This window comes from Ursus americanus, chromosome 18, assembly GCF_024610735.1.
Source record: "Ursus americanus isolate L20-20 chromosome 18, mUrsAme1.1.p, whole genome shotgun sequence".
NCBI classification, from domain to species: Eukaryota; Metazoa; Chordata; class Mammalia; order Carnivora; family Ursidae; genus Ursus; species Ursus americanus.
In genome coordinates this window covers 23454693-23467743 of record NC_142144.1, presented here as the reverse complement: position 1 = coordinate 23467743, position 13051 = coordinate 23454693, and the positions used below count along the sequence as shown (strand labels likewise).

The following is a 13051-nucleotide window of genomic DNA, read 5'->3' as shown; positions in this document are numbered from 1 at the left end:
TAATAAAAACACTCCCATTTCTCAGTCCCTTCCTCCCCTGGTGACCTCTGATGTGCCCCTTCTCTGGGTTTGACTACTCAGGACATATCATACAAAAGAAACCATAAAATAGGTGACATTTTGTGTCTGGCTTCTTTCACTTACCATAATGTTTTCAAGATTTATTCAAATTGAAGCATCCACTGGTTTTAAATTCCTTTTTATGACTGATTAATATTCTTCTGTGTGTGTACAAATATGTGTGTGTGTGTGTGTGTGTGTACGTGTGTGTGTGTGTGTGTGTGTGTACCTCATGATTTATCCATTCATCTCTCATTGATGGACATCTGGGTTGTTTCTTCCTTTTGGTTATAAATAATGCTGTTATAAACATCTGCATACAGGTTTCTTTGTGGACATGTTTCCATTTCTCCTGAGTAGACATATGACTGTCATATGTTTATGTTGAATTTTTTTTTTTTTTTTTTAAAGATTTTGCTTATTCATTTGAGACAGAGCACAAGCAGGGAGAAAGGCAGAGGGAGAAGAAGAGGGAGAAAGCACTCCCCGATGCAGGGGAGCCCGAAGCAGGGCCTGATCCCAGGACGCTGGGATCATGACCCCAGTTGAAGTCAGATGCTTAACTGAGCCACCCAGGTGCCCCATATGTTGGACTTTTTAAGGAACCATCAAACTGTTTCCCATAGGGGCTGTGCCATTTTATATTCCCAGCAGCAATGTACAAGGGTTCCTATTTCTCTACATCCTTGCCAATTTTTCATCTTTTTGATTAAAGCTATTCTAGTGGGTACTGTGGTTTTGATTTGCATTTCCTTAATGAACAATGAAGCTAAACAACTTTTCATGTGCTTGTAGGCCATTTGTACATTTTCTTTAGAGAAACAGCTATTTCAAGTCTTTTGGCCATTTTAAAAATGGGTTGTTCTGTCTTTTTGTTGCTAAGTTGTAAAATTTCTTGATATATTATGGATGTAACAAGAAAACTATAAACCAATATCGCTCATGGACAAATACAAAAATCCTCGAGAAAATTTTAGCAAATTGAATCCACCAATAATGAAAAAGGATAATACATTATGACCAAGATGGGTTTAACCTAAGGAATGCAAGATTGGTTTAACATTCAAAAATCAATGTAATTCATCCTAGCCCTGGTCTAAAACATAATACCTTAGCTGAAAATGCATTTGACAAAATTCAATACCTCTTCATGATAAAAACTCAGAACCAAGAATAGAAGGGAATTTCCACAACCCGAGAGAGCAAGGATTGGCAATTTTTTTCTGTAAATGGCTAGATAGCAAATATTTTAGGCTTTGTGGCCAGACCATCTCCGTCACAACTCCTCAACTCTAAGGTTATAGCTACAAAAACAGCCACAGAAAAATATGTAAACAAATAGGTGTGGCTAAGTTCCAATAAAACTTTATTTATAAAAACAGGTGGCCAGCTAGATTTAGCCCATAGACTATAGTTTGCCAACTCCAATAGCCCTACCAGGTTCTCGCATCTATTAAAAAACAATAGCATGGGGCACCTCAGTGCCTACATATCTGCCTTCAGCTTAGGTCATGGTCCCAGGGTCCTGGGATAGAGTCCCACATCGGGCTCCCTGCTAATAAGCAGGGAGCCCACTTCTTCCTCTCCCCGCTGCTCATGCTCTCTCTCTCACTCTCTCTCTCTAAAACAAATTTTAAAAAATCTAAAAAAAAACAAAAAAAAGCAAACCTCACACTTAATGTTGAAAGACTGAATTTCCACCCTAATATCAGGAAAAAGGCAAGGATGTCCACCAACCCCTACCATTTCTATTCAATACTATACTGGAAGTTCTAGCTAATACAGTAAGGCTAGGAAAAAATATAAAGGCATATGAATTGAAAAGATATAAAACAGTCTTTAGTCAGAGAAGCCATGCTCATTAATATAGAAAATCCTAGAGAATTTACCTCCAACGCTCCTAGAACTAATAAATGAGTTCACAGCAAGGCTGTAGGATATAAGGCCAACATACAAACAAAACAAAACTATATTTCTATTTACTAGCAACAAAAAATTGGGAAGTGAAAAAAAAAATACTAGTCAAGTCTTAAGATGACCCCAGCTCTGGCCAACGCCTTAACTGCAGTCCTGTCAACGACCCGGAGCCAGATGCCCTAACTAAGCCCTGCCCAGATTCTTGACCCATAGAAACAAATAGGTGTTTGTCATTTGAAGCTAAGTTTTGAGGTAATTTGTTATGTATCCATAGATACTCAATTCACCCAGTGTACATGAGTACAGGGTCAACGGAGTACTCCTACCTCACTGGTGGCAGCACAAAACGACAGAGCCACTGCAGAGAAGCTCTGCCCCTCCTTATTAAATTATGCACCACTTACCACGTGACCAGCACTCCCATTCACAGGTATTTACCCAAGTGAAATGCAAACATCTGTCCTCACAAAGACCTGTACCAGTTTATAGTCGCTTTATTCTAACCCTAAACTGAAAACAATCCAAATGTACATCAACTTGTGGATGGATCCACAATTGTGCCCTATTCATAAAACAAAATGCCACTGAGCAAAATAAATGAGATACACAATATAATATGGATGAATCTCAAAAGCATATGACTTCCAGTTTCCAGTCCAACACACAAGGAACTTGGAAGACATCCCTCCATTGTAACAAGTAGAAAGCTGAGCAAACTGAACAACTCTCCTTTGACCCACTGGAGAACTGAGGTCATAGGGCAAACTACTGCCCCCCCCAAACTGGAGAGACAGACAGGCAGACGCAGAGTTACAACTTACCAGAACAGAGCAGTGACCCACAAGTAGAGATCTCCACCAGAACCAGTACAGGGGTAGGAAAATCTGAACTGTAAGTAGCTAGTGGCTGAAGCACCCCTGTGGACAACGTTAGAGTTGAAAACTCTATGGACGTCCAGACTTAGGAAGGCTCCTACACTTTTGCGAGTTTTTACCGCTGTGAGCCCTACCAGGTTCTCACAGCATCAGATGAAAATCTGCTTCTGGCAAGAAGGGAAAAGTTGTCATTTTGAAAGCGCCCAGAGCATGCTGCTCTTAACAAGGCCTGATGTCAAAAGAAACAATTTTGCCAAAGCCTAACTGAAGTTGGTTTGACCAGGGCCTAACTAACATGACGGAAGAGAAATACCCAACTCCAGCTCCCCCTGGCCCTCCTGTCCTACCTAAGGAGTGAAAAATCTGAGACGCACTGGTGAAGTTCCAGGTCCAGGGACACAGGCTCACTAAAAGACTGAGCCTTAATCATAGGACTGTAGAACACTTCTCCTCTCCCCACACCTTACCACCACATCACTAAAGGCGTCTTTACCAAATTCCTCGCACCCAGTACATAACGGGCAGGCTCCAACCAAAAATTACACAAAGGACAAAAACTGTTCGAAGAGCCAGGGCGAGCATCAGAACAAGACTGAGATGTGGCAGGGATATTGAAATTACAAGCCCAGGAATTTAAAATAAGTATGATTACACCTGAAACTAATATGCCACTGCATGTGAATTATTGAGTATAATTCTATAATTCCACCTGAAATATTAGAAAAAGAAAAAAAGAGGTATGATTATAGGCTCAAGGCTCTAATGGAAACAGCAGACAACATGCAGGAACAGATGGGTAATGCAAACAGAGAAATGGAAATTCTAAGAAAGAATCAAAAAGAAATGTTAGAAAACAAAAGCATTATGTGAGTGAAAGAAGCCAGACTAAAAAACCACATACCAGATGGTTCCATTTATATAAAATTCTAGAAAAAGCAAAACTGTAATGACAAAAAGCGCATCAGTGGCTGGTAAGAGCTGAGAGTAGAGGGAGAAGACTCACTAAAAAGGGGAAGCAGGGAACTTTTTGGGGTGTTACAAATGTTCTATTAGCATGGTTGTAGTAGGATTTGTCAAAACTCATCCAACTGTTCATTTAAAATTGGTATATTTTATTATATGGAAAGTATACCCAATTAAAAATGCAAATTAAATATATATATGTATTAATCTTCATTTAGACAAAAAAAAGGATGGTGGCATCTTATCCATTTAATTAACCATCTTAGATGGTATATCTTTCTACTCTAGACTTGTTATTATGCATATTTTATTCATTGATGTTTTCAGCTCAATCACCCAACATAATTTCTTGCTAGGATCTGTCAAATTTTAGTGATCTTCTTTCACTCATACTTACTACATGAAAGATATTCAGGTATTTTAAAAGCAACGATTATGTTATACAAATGTGCCTACTAGTAACAACTGTAAAAAATACTTTCTAATCAAAGGCTAAAACTCTAGAAGGCACTGACCCCTGGTGTCAACTGTGTACCTATGTCCTATTAGTTCATGGCCAGTGTCAATACATAGTTTGTTGGGTTTTTTTTTTTTTTAAGGTTTATTTATTTTAAAGGGCGAGCGAGTGGGGAAGGGGTAGAGGGCGAGAATCTCAAGCAGACTCCCCACTGAGCATGAGACTGACACAGGGCTCAATCTCACGACCCTGAGATGATGACCTGAGCCAGAATCAGGAGCTGGACACCCAACTGACTCAGTCACCCAGGCACTCCATGTCAGTGCATAGTTTTATTATTTTCATAATAAATTCTATAATTCTATCAAAAGCCAGTAAAGGTACTCATCTTTATAATCTACTGGAAAATTGAAACCCATCAAGCTGCCTGAGATAAAAGACACTTCCAACAGAGACAATGGCTGTAAAAGCCAAAAAAGTATCTGAAATCCAATCCCTTTGTTTTAGAATGGTCCTTTCTCACTGTTTCTACTTGGCAAGGTAACATAAAAAGTACAACTCCCTTGAGTTTTAATTTAGTACTTTCTACCAAGGTCAAACTACTAGTGCCTATCGTGGTAGAGTGGTATTCTACCTTATAGAACTTATTGTTTAGAAAACTAATTATTTAGAAATAAGTTAAATTGGGGCGCCTGGGTGGCACAGCGGTTAAGCGCCTGCCTTCGGCTCAGGGCGTGATCCCGGCGTTCTGGGATCGAGCCCCACATCAGGCTCCTCTGCTGGGAGCCTGCTCTTTCTCTCCCACTCCCCCTGCTTGTGTTCCCTCTCTCGCTGCCTGTCTCTATCTCTGTCGAATAAATAAATAAAATCTTAAAAAAAAAAAAAGTTAAATTTAGATGTCTAAGTCAGGTCAGCAAGAGGGAAGATCTGCAGAGCAAATACTGTCTCTGGACTTCCTAATTACCCCCAAGTTCCTTTAATTTTCACAGATCAGTGAGGTACAACTGGGAAGGCCCTGCTTGTTGACTGGGTGGCTGAATGGAGGAAATGAGGTTACCTGGGCATATTGTTCCAAGACTGTGGCCGCATCACTGTGCTTCCTCTGCTCAACCAGCTTTCCTGCAAAGATAATAAACATTTGACCATAACTGGCTTGCTAAGAACAGGATTACCTCATGTTGAAATGGTTTTTGGAGGTACTTTTTTTTTAAAGATGTATTTATTTATTTGAGAGAGAGAGAGAAAGCGAGCACGCATGTGTGCACACAAGTGGGAGGGGCAGAAGGAGAGGGAGAGAATCTCGAGCCAACTCCACACTGAGCACGGAGCCTGACACGGGGCTCTATCTCACAACCCTGAGGCCACAACATAAGCCCAAACCAAGAGTCGGACACCCAACCGACTACACCACCCAGGCACCCCTGGAGGTACTTTTTAAGTAAAAACAGTCCCCTACAAATTGGAGATTGTGCTCTACCGTGTACATTGAAATAGAACTGCTTTAAAACAGCATTTTCCAAAGTGTTCCCTAAGACTGTTCTGAGGATAATAAAAAGCAATACCAAAAAACCATTCTTGTGTCAAGTAAGTTTGTGAAACATTGGGCATAACAAGGCTCCACAGATTCCTCTGCTGAAATGCTTCACTAACATATCTTTATTATGTATCAAACTATATACTTGTGAATATCTGTCAGGAAATAGGCAGGAATACCACAGCGTCCTATCTTAAATGGCAGTTACAATCTAAATTTAGCATGGAATGTGAAAACCATGGAGAGCCAAAATTAGCCATGAAGAAAAGCTTACAAAGGTACACGTATGGGAAACCGACCTAGCATCTCCGGCTCATCCACTTCTTCCTCAAACAGGAAGAGCCTCCTGTTGTTTGATTGAGCACTAAGATGAAGGTCGTTGGCTTAGGGGTCATGCAGTGTCTTTAGATCCTCGAATCACTCAGCACAGTGGAGATAATCATGCTTCGAGAGGCACACGGAGCCTGAAGTCGACTATGGAGCTGGCAGACTCGTGTCTCCCATCTCCTGCTAACTCCAGCGCATATTTTCCCTGATAAAAACCGGAAGAATGACCTCCACAATTTCAACAGCTATCTTTCTTTTCTTGTATAAACTACCGAAGTTAAAGTGCACATGAAGTGACTCTACCTTCTAACGTTTCTCAACAATCTCTGACCACCTTCCCTACTGTTTTTTGCTAAACGTCGGGGAGAACTGGATGTATATACCATTCGGCACAACAAACAGCGAGGTAAGAGTTATAAAGAATGTAAGAGAAGGGGCGCCTGGGTGGCACAGCAGTTAAGCGTCTGCCTTCGGCTCAGGGCGTGATCCCGGCGTTATGGAATCGAGCCCCACATCAGGCTTCTCCGCTATGAGCCTGCTTCTTCCTCTCCTACTCCCCTGCTTGTGTTCCGTCTCTCGCTGGCTGTCTCTATCTCTGTCGAATAAATAAATAAAATCTTTAAAAAAAAAAAAAAAAGAATGTAAGAGAAGACAATAGGGCCTAAGAACAGATCTGGAAGGTATAAACTACCACAAAATAAGTTTCTAAAGCAGAAGTAACAATGGCACTGGAATGAATAACTAAAAGCCCTAATACAGGGAATTCTCAAAAACTAAAGAGTTCACCATGGAAATGAAAAGGCCTTATAGAAGAGCCTACAGACCTAATAACCAGAAAATGCCAGAAAAAGAAAAGTGATAACGTCAAAACATTTTTATGACCCAAAGAAAAAGGAAGAATGCAAATAGCTAAGGAGGACATGTACGTATATTTAACAGGATTTAATTTGGAATTTTTTCAGGACTGCATTTTTTTTTTGAAACGATAACAATATTTTTAAAACTCTTAAAAGAGCCAGGGGAGAATATACCAAACGAGCTGAGAGGGCAGAGCGCCTATTCACCTCTTCTTCCACGGAGTCCTTTAGCTCTCCTCCCTCAAAGGAATCAGTCTCTGACATAGGCCCACCTTTGGTTCAGACAATCCCTAGACCCTGACACAGCTAAACTGCCTTTGCTTTCAGAATGCTTATATGTTTGGCCTTTTCTTTCACCTCATTTCTCATAAATGCTATTATGTTTCCCAATGATCTACTGTCTATACCTGAATGGCCCCACTCCAAAACTCACATTTACCTTCTGACAGGGCACAGGGCCACACAGCTGCTCTGCACTATGATGTAAGTTTTGGCAAATGAGATGAAACACAAGTAATAGTGTAACTTCAAGGTCATTTCCAACTTCAAGTGTTCTCCTAAGGCTCTAGCTTTTTCCTCTTCCTAAGGCCTGGAATATGGGTATGGATAAAATCCAGCTACAACCATCTGCCTGAGATGACAGAGCCACACAACAGGAGGACTTCTCAGTCCTTACATGAGAGCCAGAAGCTTTCTTTATCATGCCACTGTGTTTGGGGACTCGCTATAGCAGTTTAACCTTTACTTAAGAAACCATTCTAAATTATCTAATTAATTTTTTTTTTTTTTTAAAGATTTTATTTATTTATGTGACAGAGAGACAGCCAGCGAGAGAGGGAACACAGCAGGGGGAGTGGGAGAGGAAGAAGCAGGCTCATAACGGAGGAGCCTGATGTGGGACTCGATCCCGGTACGCCGGGATCACGCCCTGAGCCGAAGGCAGACGCTTTAACGACTGCGCTACCCAGGCGCCCCTAATTAATTTTTATTAGTGAATATGAGACTATCGCAAGGTATGCTGTCTTAAATTTACTTGCAAAATTGCCAAAGAAAGGAAGAAACAAAAAAACCTTTGGGAGAGTTCTCCTTTTAGAGAACCTGAACAACCACGTTTACCTGCCAGAGTTCTGCCGAGGCCAGCCAGCTGGTCTTGGGTCAAGTTAAGCCGGGCCGCCATGCAGAGAGCTTGTTGCCAGCTGCCACTAGTCAGAAAGGCATCGAGAGCTTTCTCGTGGGCACCACAGCGGGCAAACACAAGCCCTGCCGGCTCATAGAGGCGTTCCCGTGTCAGGTGTTCCCCATAAGCAATGCTGATATCCTGTCGCAGAAGAACACAGGCTTGGTGAGGAAAGACGACAGTCATTTCTTAACCTCCAGTGTAGGCTGTCTCATCACTACATTTGAAACTCTCCTGAATGACTTAGAAATACCCCGTGGTTAATCAGTGAATTCAATCATTCTTCCATTCAAAAACCTTATTGAAGATGTGCCATGTATTCACACAACAAATAATTACTAAGTACTATTCAGGGCAGTGAAAATCACACAGCAATGCAAAATAAAAACAAACAGCAATAACCCAAACAATAACAAGAACCACCACCAAGATCCTGCTCTTGTGGTGACTTATAAACACAATATGGCCTATGACATAGTGATAAAGGGACAAAGAGCCATGGGAGTGCTATTTCAGAGGGCTGAGGGGAAGCAGCCATGTGAAGAGTTATGGGAGAGTAATCCAGGCCGAGAGCTAGAGAAAGCACCATGGCCATCCGGCAGAAACGTGTACGGAATACAAAGGACGGAATAACAAGAAGGCTGGTGTGACTGGAGGAGAGCGAGCACGGGAGAGAGGAAGAGACAGTGAAAACGAGAGCAAAGAGGCAGCCATTGGCCAAATTCTCTATCCCCAGGCTCAACGTCAGGCAGGGACACAGAGAGGAATACAAGACGAAGCCCCTGCCTTCAAGCAGCCCACGGCCGGTGGGGAAAACAAATCTGGGAGCTCGGTGTGGCACCTCACCCAGGAACAGCTTTCTGGCAGAGGAGACCTGAGAGTTGAAAGACAAGTGGGGCTCAAGATAGGGGCAGAGAGAGGTCTGGAAGAGGCAGCCAATGCTAAGGAAGCAGACAGGAGCCAGAGCAGAGACACAGATGAACTGCCGAGGGCGGGGAGGGTGGCGGGGCTGAGTAGTAGTTCCAGCACAGGCTCCAGGGTCAGACAGCCTGGGGTCCACATCCCAGGTCGGCGGCTTCACACTCCAGCTCCTGAGGCAAGTTGTTTCCTCATCTGTTTACCCAATCAGGTTGTCATGAGAATCATAGAATACATTTAGCAAAGTATTTGGCATATAAGAAAAACTAAACAGATGCCTGTTTAAACAAACAAACTGTATCCCTTTCTTCCAAACTCCATAAGAAATATCTACACACTTCAGTACAGTCAGTCATGCGACAGCAAGGCTGGGCTGGAGCAAGGGGTGGGACGGAAGCAGGGAACCCCAGGTAGAAGCTGCCGTGGTATTCATGATGAGGAATGGGGGACAGCTCCTAGCCTTCCAGCCCAGGCACTTTCTTCAGAAGAGGAGCAGGTCAGGGCCATTCTCCAGATAAGAGCTCAGGACGACATGAATTCATCTGAAGATAAACCTTGAGGCCAAGAATGGCATTATGGGCTCAGGATCCTTACCCCTCGCCAGCTGACGCACAAAGTCAGAAGAGCCTCACTTCGCACACCACTCACCTTGTACTGCTGCGAGTCTGACGGATATAACTTCAGAGCTTCCTTATATAAGTTTTTATCTTTTACTAAGTTTAAGCATTCTGGGAAGTATTCAGGTCCTGAGGAATAAGATTCACACACACACAAGTTTAAGACTTTGGAAGCATAATGGATTTCATTTATACCAGCAGTCCCTACACGAAATCAACAAGGGACCTTTGTAAGACCTGCAGATTCAGGGGTATCAGAATCCAGGAATCCTAACTTTAGCAAAGCACCCGGGCAGATGCGAGGAATGAGAAGCACCAGTTGGGATCAGAGTTCTATGTAAAAGGACGCTGTATACACTACCCCTGATAAATCACCCTCCAATCCTGTGTTTGCTCAACCTCCCTCATTAGAATCACGCGGGAGCTTATCAAGCACACACACGCAGCCCAGCTCAATGAGGTCCTCCAAAGCAGCTTAGTGACACCCAGGTAACTTCTTATCCCCATCTTAGCTCTCTGGAAAGAACCACACCTGCTGAAGCCATAAACTCTAGCAGGGGACGGGGACGGGATGAGGTGGAACAACAGGCACTGTGCTCATCCTAGTCCATCGGTACCACTTACACCTGTGTCCTTCTGGAAACTGCCAGTGTGCATGGCCACTGACTCCAGACAAGCTACGTTTCCCTCGGGTGTTTGCAAATACCACGGAGAAGAGTGCATCATCAAACAATTTTTATTCTGAGATACTGAAATGAATTTAGGTGATCATCCTTAACCCAAAAAGGATCTGCTCTATTTTTTTAAATTTGGGAGCTCCTCCAGTTCATCAAAAGTCATTTGCTTTGTCTTCAGCTTTTCAGATCATACGATAAAAGAAGGTACACATAAGTAACTGTTAAAATTATCAGGAGTAGAAACTGAAATCAGTCTATGTCTAAATTAACACTTTAATTTATACCCTGCCTAGCTCCAAAGAAGACCTGAAGCAGAAATAAACATACTAATCCTCACACTTACCACATTTGCTGAGGTGCCCAATGGCTTTTTCATAACGTTTCAGGTATTTGTCTATGGTGAACCGCTGATAATTAATTTCCATTTTTTTAAGTGTGTTAAGAAATGGAAGATACTCTTTGGGATCCTAAAAAAACAAAACAAAACAAAAAAACCACACACCAACAGATCTTTACTGCTTATGATTACATTTATTTATAACAATACAAATAACAATTATAACAATCAATAAACCCAAAGCTACATAATTTTAAAAATATGTACTATATTAGTATATTAATTAAATATTGTATAAATACATAAAATGAAACAACACATAATAAGTTTTGGCAAAAATGCTTTCATGTATAGACGTTGTTTTCATTGAGAACAATGATGATGATCTCTTATGCAATCTCACAAGAGCCACTTATTTCAGAGGCTAATAAGGAAAACAAGGTCAATCTAAAAGATATTCAACAAATGCATCCAAGTTTCTCCAGAAGTGCAAGGCATTGTGCTTAAATCTGTTTGCATGACATTGCATGTCCTCCCTCTGCAAGTTTTTTTCAAAATTTTATTTATTTCTTTAGAGAGAGAGAAAGAGAGAGAGAGCGTGCGTTCACGTGCATGTATGTGCAGGGGGGAGGGAGGAAGAGAGAAAATCCCAAGCAGACTGTGCTGAGCGTGAAGCCCGACTTAGGGCTCGATCCCAGGACACTGAGATCATGACTTGAGCCGGAATCAAGAGTCGGATACTTAACTGACTGAGCCACCCCCGGCACCCCACCTCTTGCAAGTTTTAAAACAAAAGTAAAATTGTACTGAGTTAAAGACAAAACTCTAAGGCCCTGCCAACCAAGATTTTATTAGCACTGATCGTCTGCAGCTCTGTGCCATGCTCTGAAAGTTATTTTTTTTCTAAAGAACAGATGCTCCCTGTTCTTAATGCTGAGCAGACAGGATAAATACACATAAGAACAATCCAGAAAAAAAAGAAAACCCAAAAGAAAAAATAAATACTCAGGCATGTAATACAGAGAACTAGAGGCCAAAGTGTTCAATCAACAAACATTTAGTAAGAATTCGCTACGTACAAAAAATACAACCAAGGCTTACCCTCAGGAAACCTACACCTAGTACAGGAGCTAGAATATATGACATGCAGGGGTACGCACTGGGTCCAATGGCCGCACATATGTGGCCCACCTCATCCAGTCCCTGCGTGGGGGGCAGGGAGGCAAGAATGGAGCATTGGCAAGATGCTACCTTGGCATCCTCTGCCTGAGACGGGTGAGAATTAGCCTGGCGAATGGAGCGGGGGAGAGTGGTGAAGTCCACTGGCCCATGGGAGGCAGAAGTAACACTATCTGCAGAGGTGTGTGGCAGCTGGGGGGACAACAGCACCGCCTCTCCTCTACAGGCTGAGAAAAAGGAACAACATCAAGAGATGAGCACAGACAGATACACAGAGACCAGATGCTAGGGGCAGGGGGTTAAGCAATACGATGGCTTCTGAACTTTATCCTAGGGGCAAGGGAGAGCCCATGAAGGATTTTAAGTAAAAGAATGAAGGATCAAAATTTCGTTTGTAGAAAGATCACTCTGGCAAGAGCAAGGAGGAAGATGACAGGATGAAACTGAGGTTGCAGAAACCAGACCAGACCAGGGGCACCCAAACTTTTCAAATGTAGCACGCTAAAGTGGGACAAGAGGCCCCAAACCTTCCTATTCTCCGTGTTCCCATTTTCCAGCCACGTAACAAGGAACTGGATGGGAATATGAATCATTTGCTGAATTTCCTTTACAAGAGGAGAGTTCGTTCACACACATGACCATAATCTTAAAAATAACCGAATAACTTTATTTCACTTGTTCCACCTGGCATTCAAAATACTTTGACCAGCCTTGAACTATGACAGAGAATGGGGCTTAGAAGTAGCTGCCCCGGAGAGCCCCAGCTCTGCCCCCGGGCATGTACTCGCTGTGTTCATGTCAGACAAGCCCCAGCGCTGCCAGGGCCAGGGATTCATACTGCCACGACCACAGAAGCAAGAACCGGAAGGACGTTAAAGTAGTAAGTGCACCTACCTTCTGTGACTTCTCAGCTACCATGAGGACCAAGTCAAAGTCATAAGTCCCAAGAGAATGATCATATAACTCATTAACATCTACCAGAAGCAGCAGATACTTCAGGGCCTCTTCGGCACTCACAGCACCAGGAGCAGGTGGAGCACTGCCTGTCAGTGTGTAAGGAAACAAGACACAACAAAGCCATTTGGGGAAAAAACCCACGTTTCTAGCACATAACCCAAAAGATAAAGTTACTAATTTTCTTGACAGAACTGGATGC

The 13051-nt window shown here is 42.5% G+C and overlaps 1 protein-coding gene across 5 annotated transcripts in view; it reads right to left on the bottom strand.

Annotated features, from left to right (window-relative positions):
* Positions 1-13051, bottom strand: part of ELP1 (elongator acetyltransferase complex subunit 1) — a 58666-nt gene that overhangs the window by 17066 nt on the left and 28549 nt on the right. For all 5 annotated transcript variants that reach the window (XM_045780726.2, XM_045780727.2, XM_045780724.2 and 2 more), the window contains 5 exons: positions 12790-12938; positions 10723-10846; positions 9734-9831; positions 8107-8308; positions 5330-5391 (listed from right to left, as the gene is read on the bottom strand). In XM_045780726.2, the coding sequence (XP_045636682.2) occupies positions 5330-5391; positions 8107-8308; positions 9734-9831; positions 10723-10846; positions 12790-12938 (635 nt within the window). The remainder of the gene's footprint in view (positions 1-5329; positions 5392-8106; positions 8309-9733; positions 9832-10722; positions 10847-12789; positions 12939-13051) is intronic.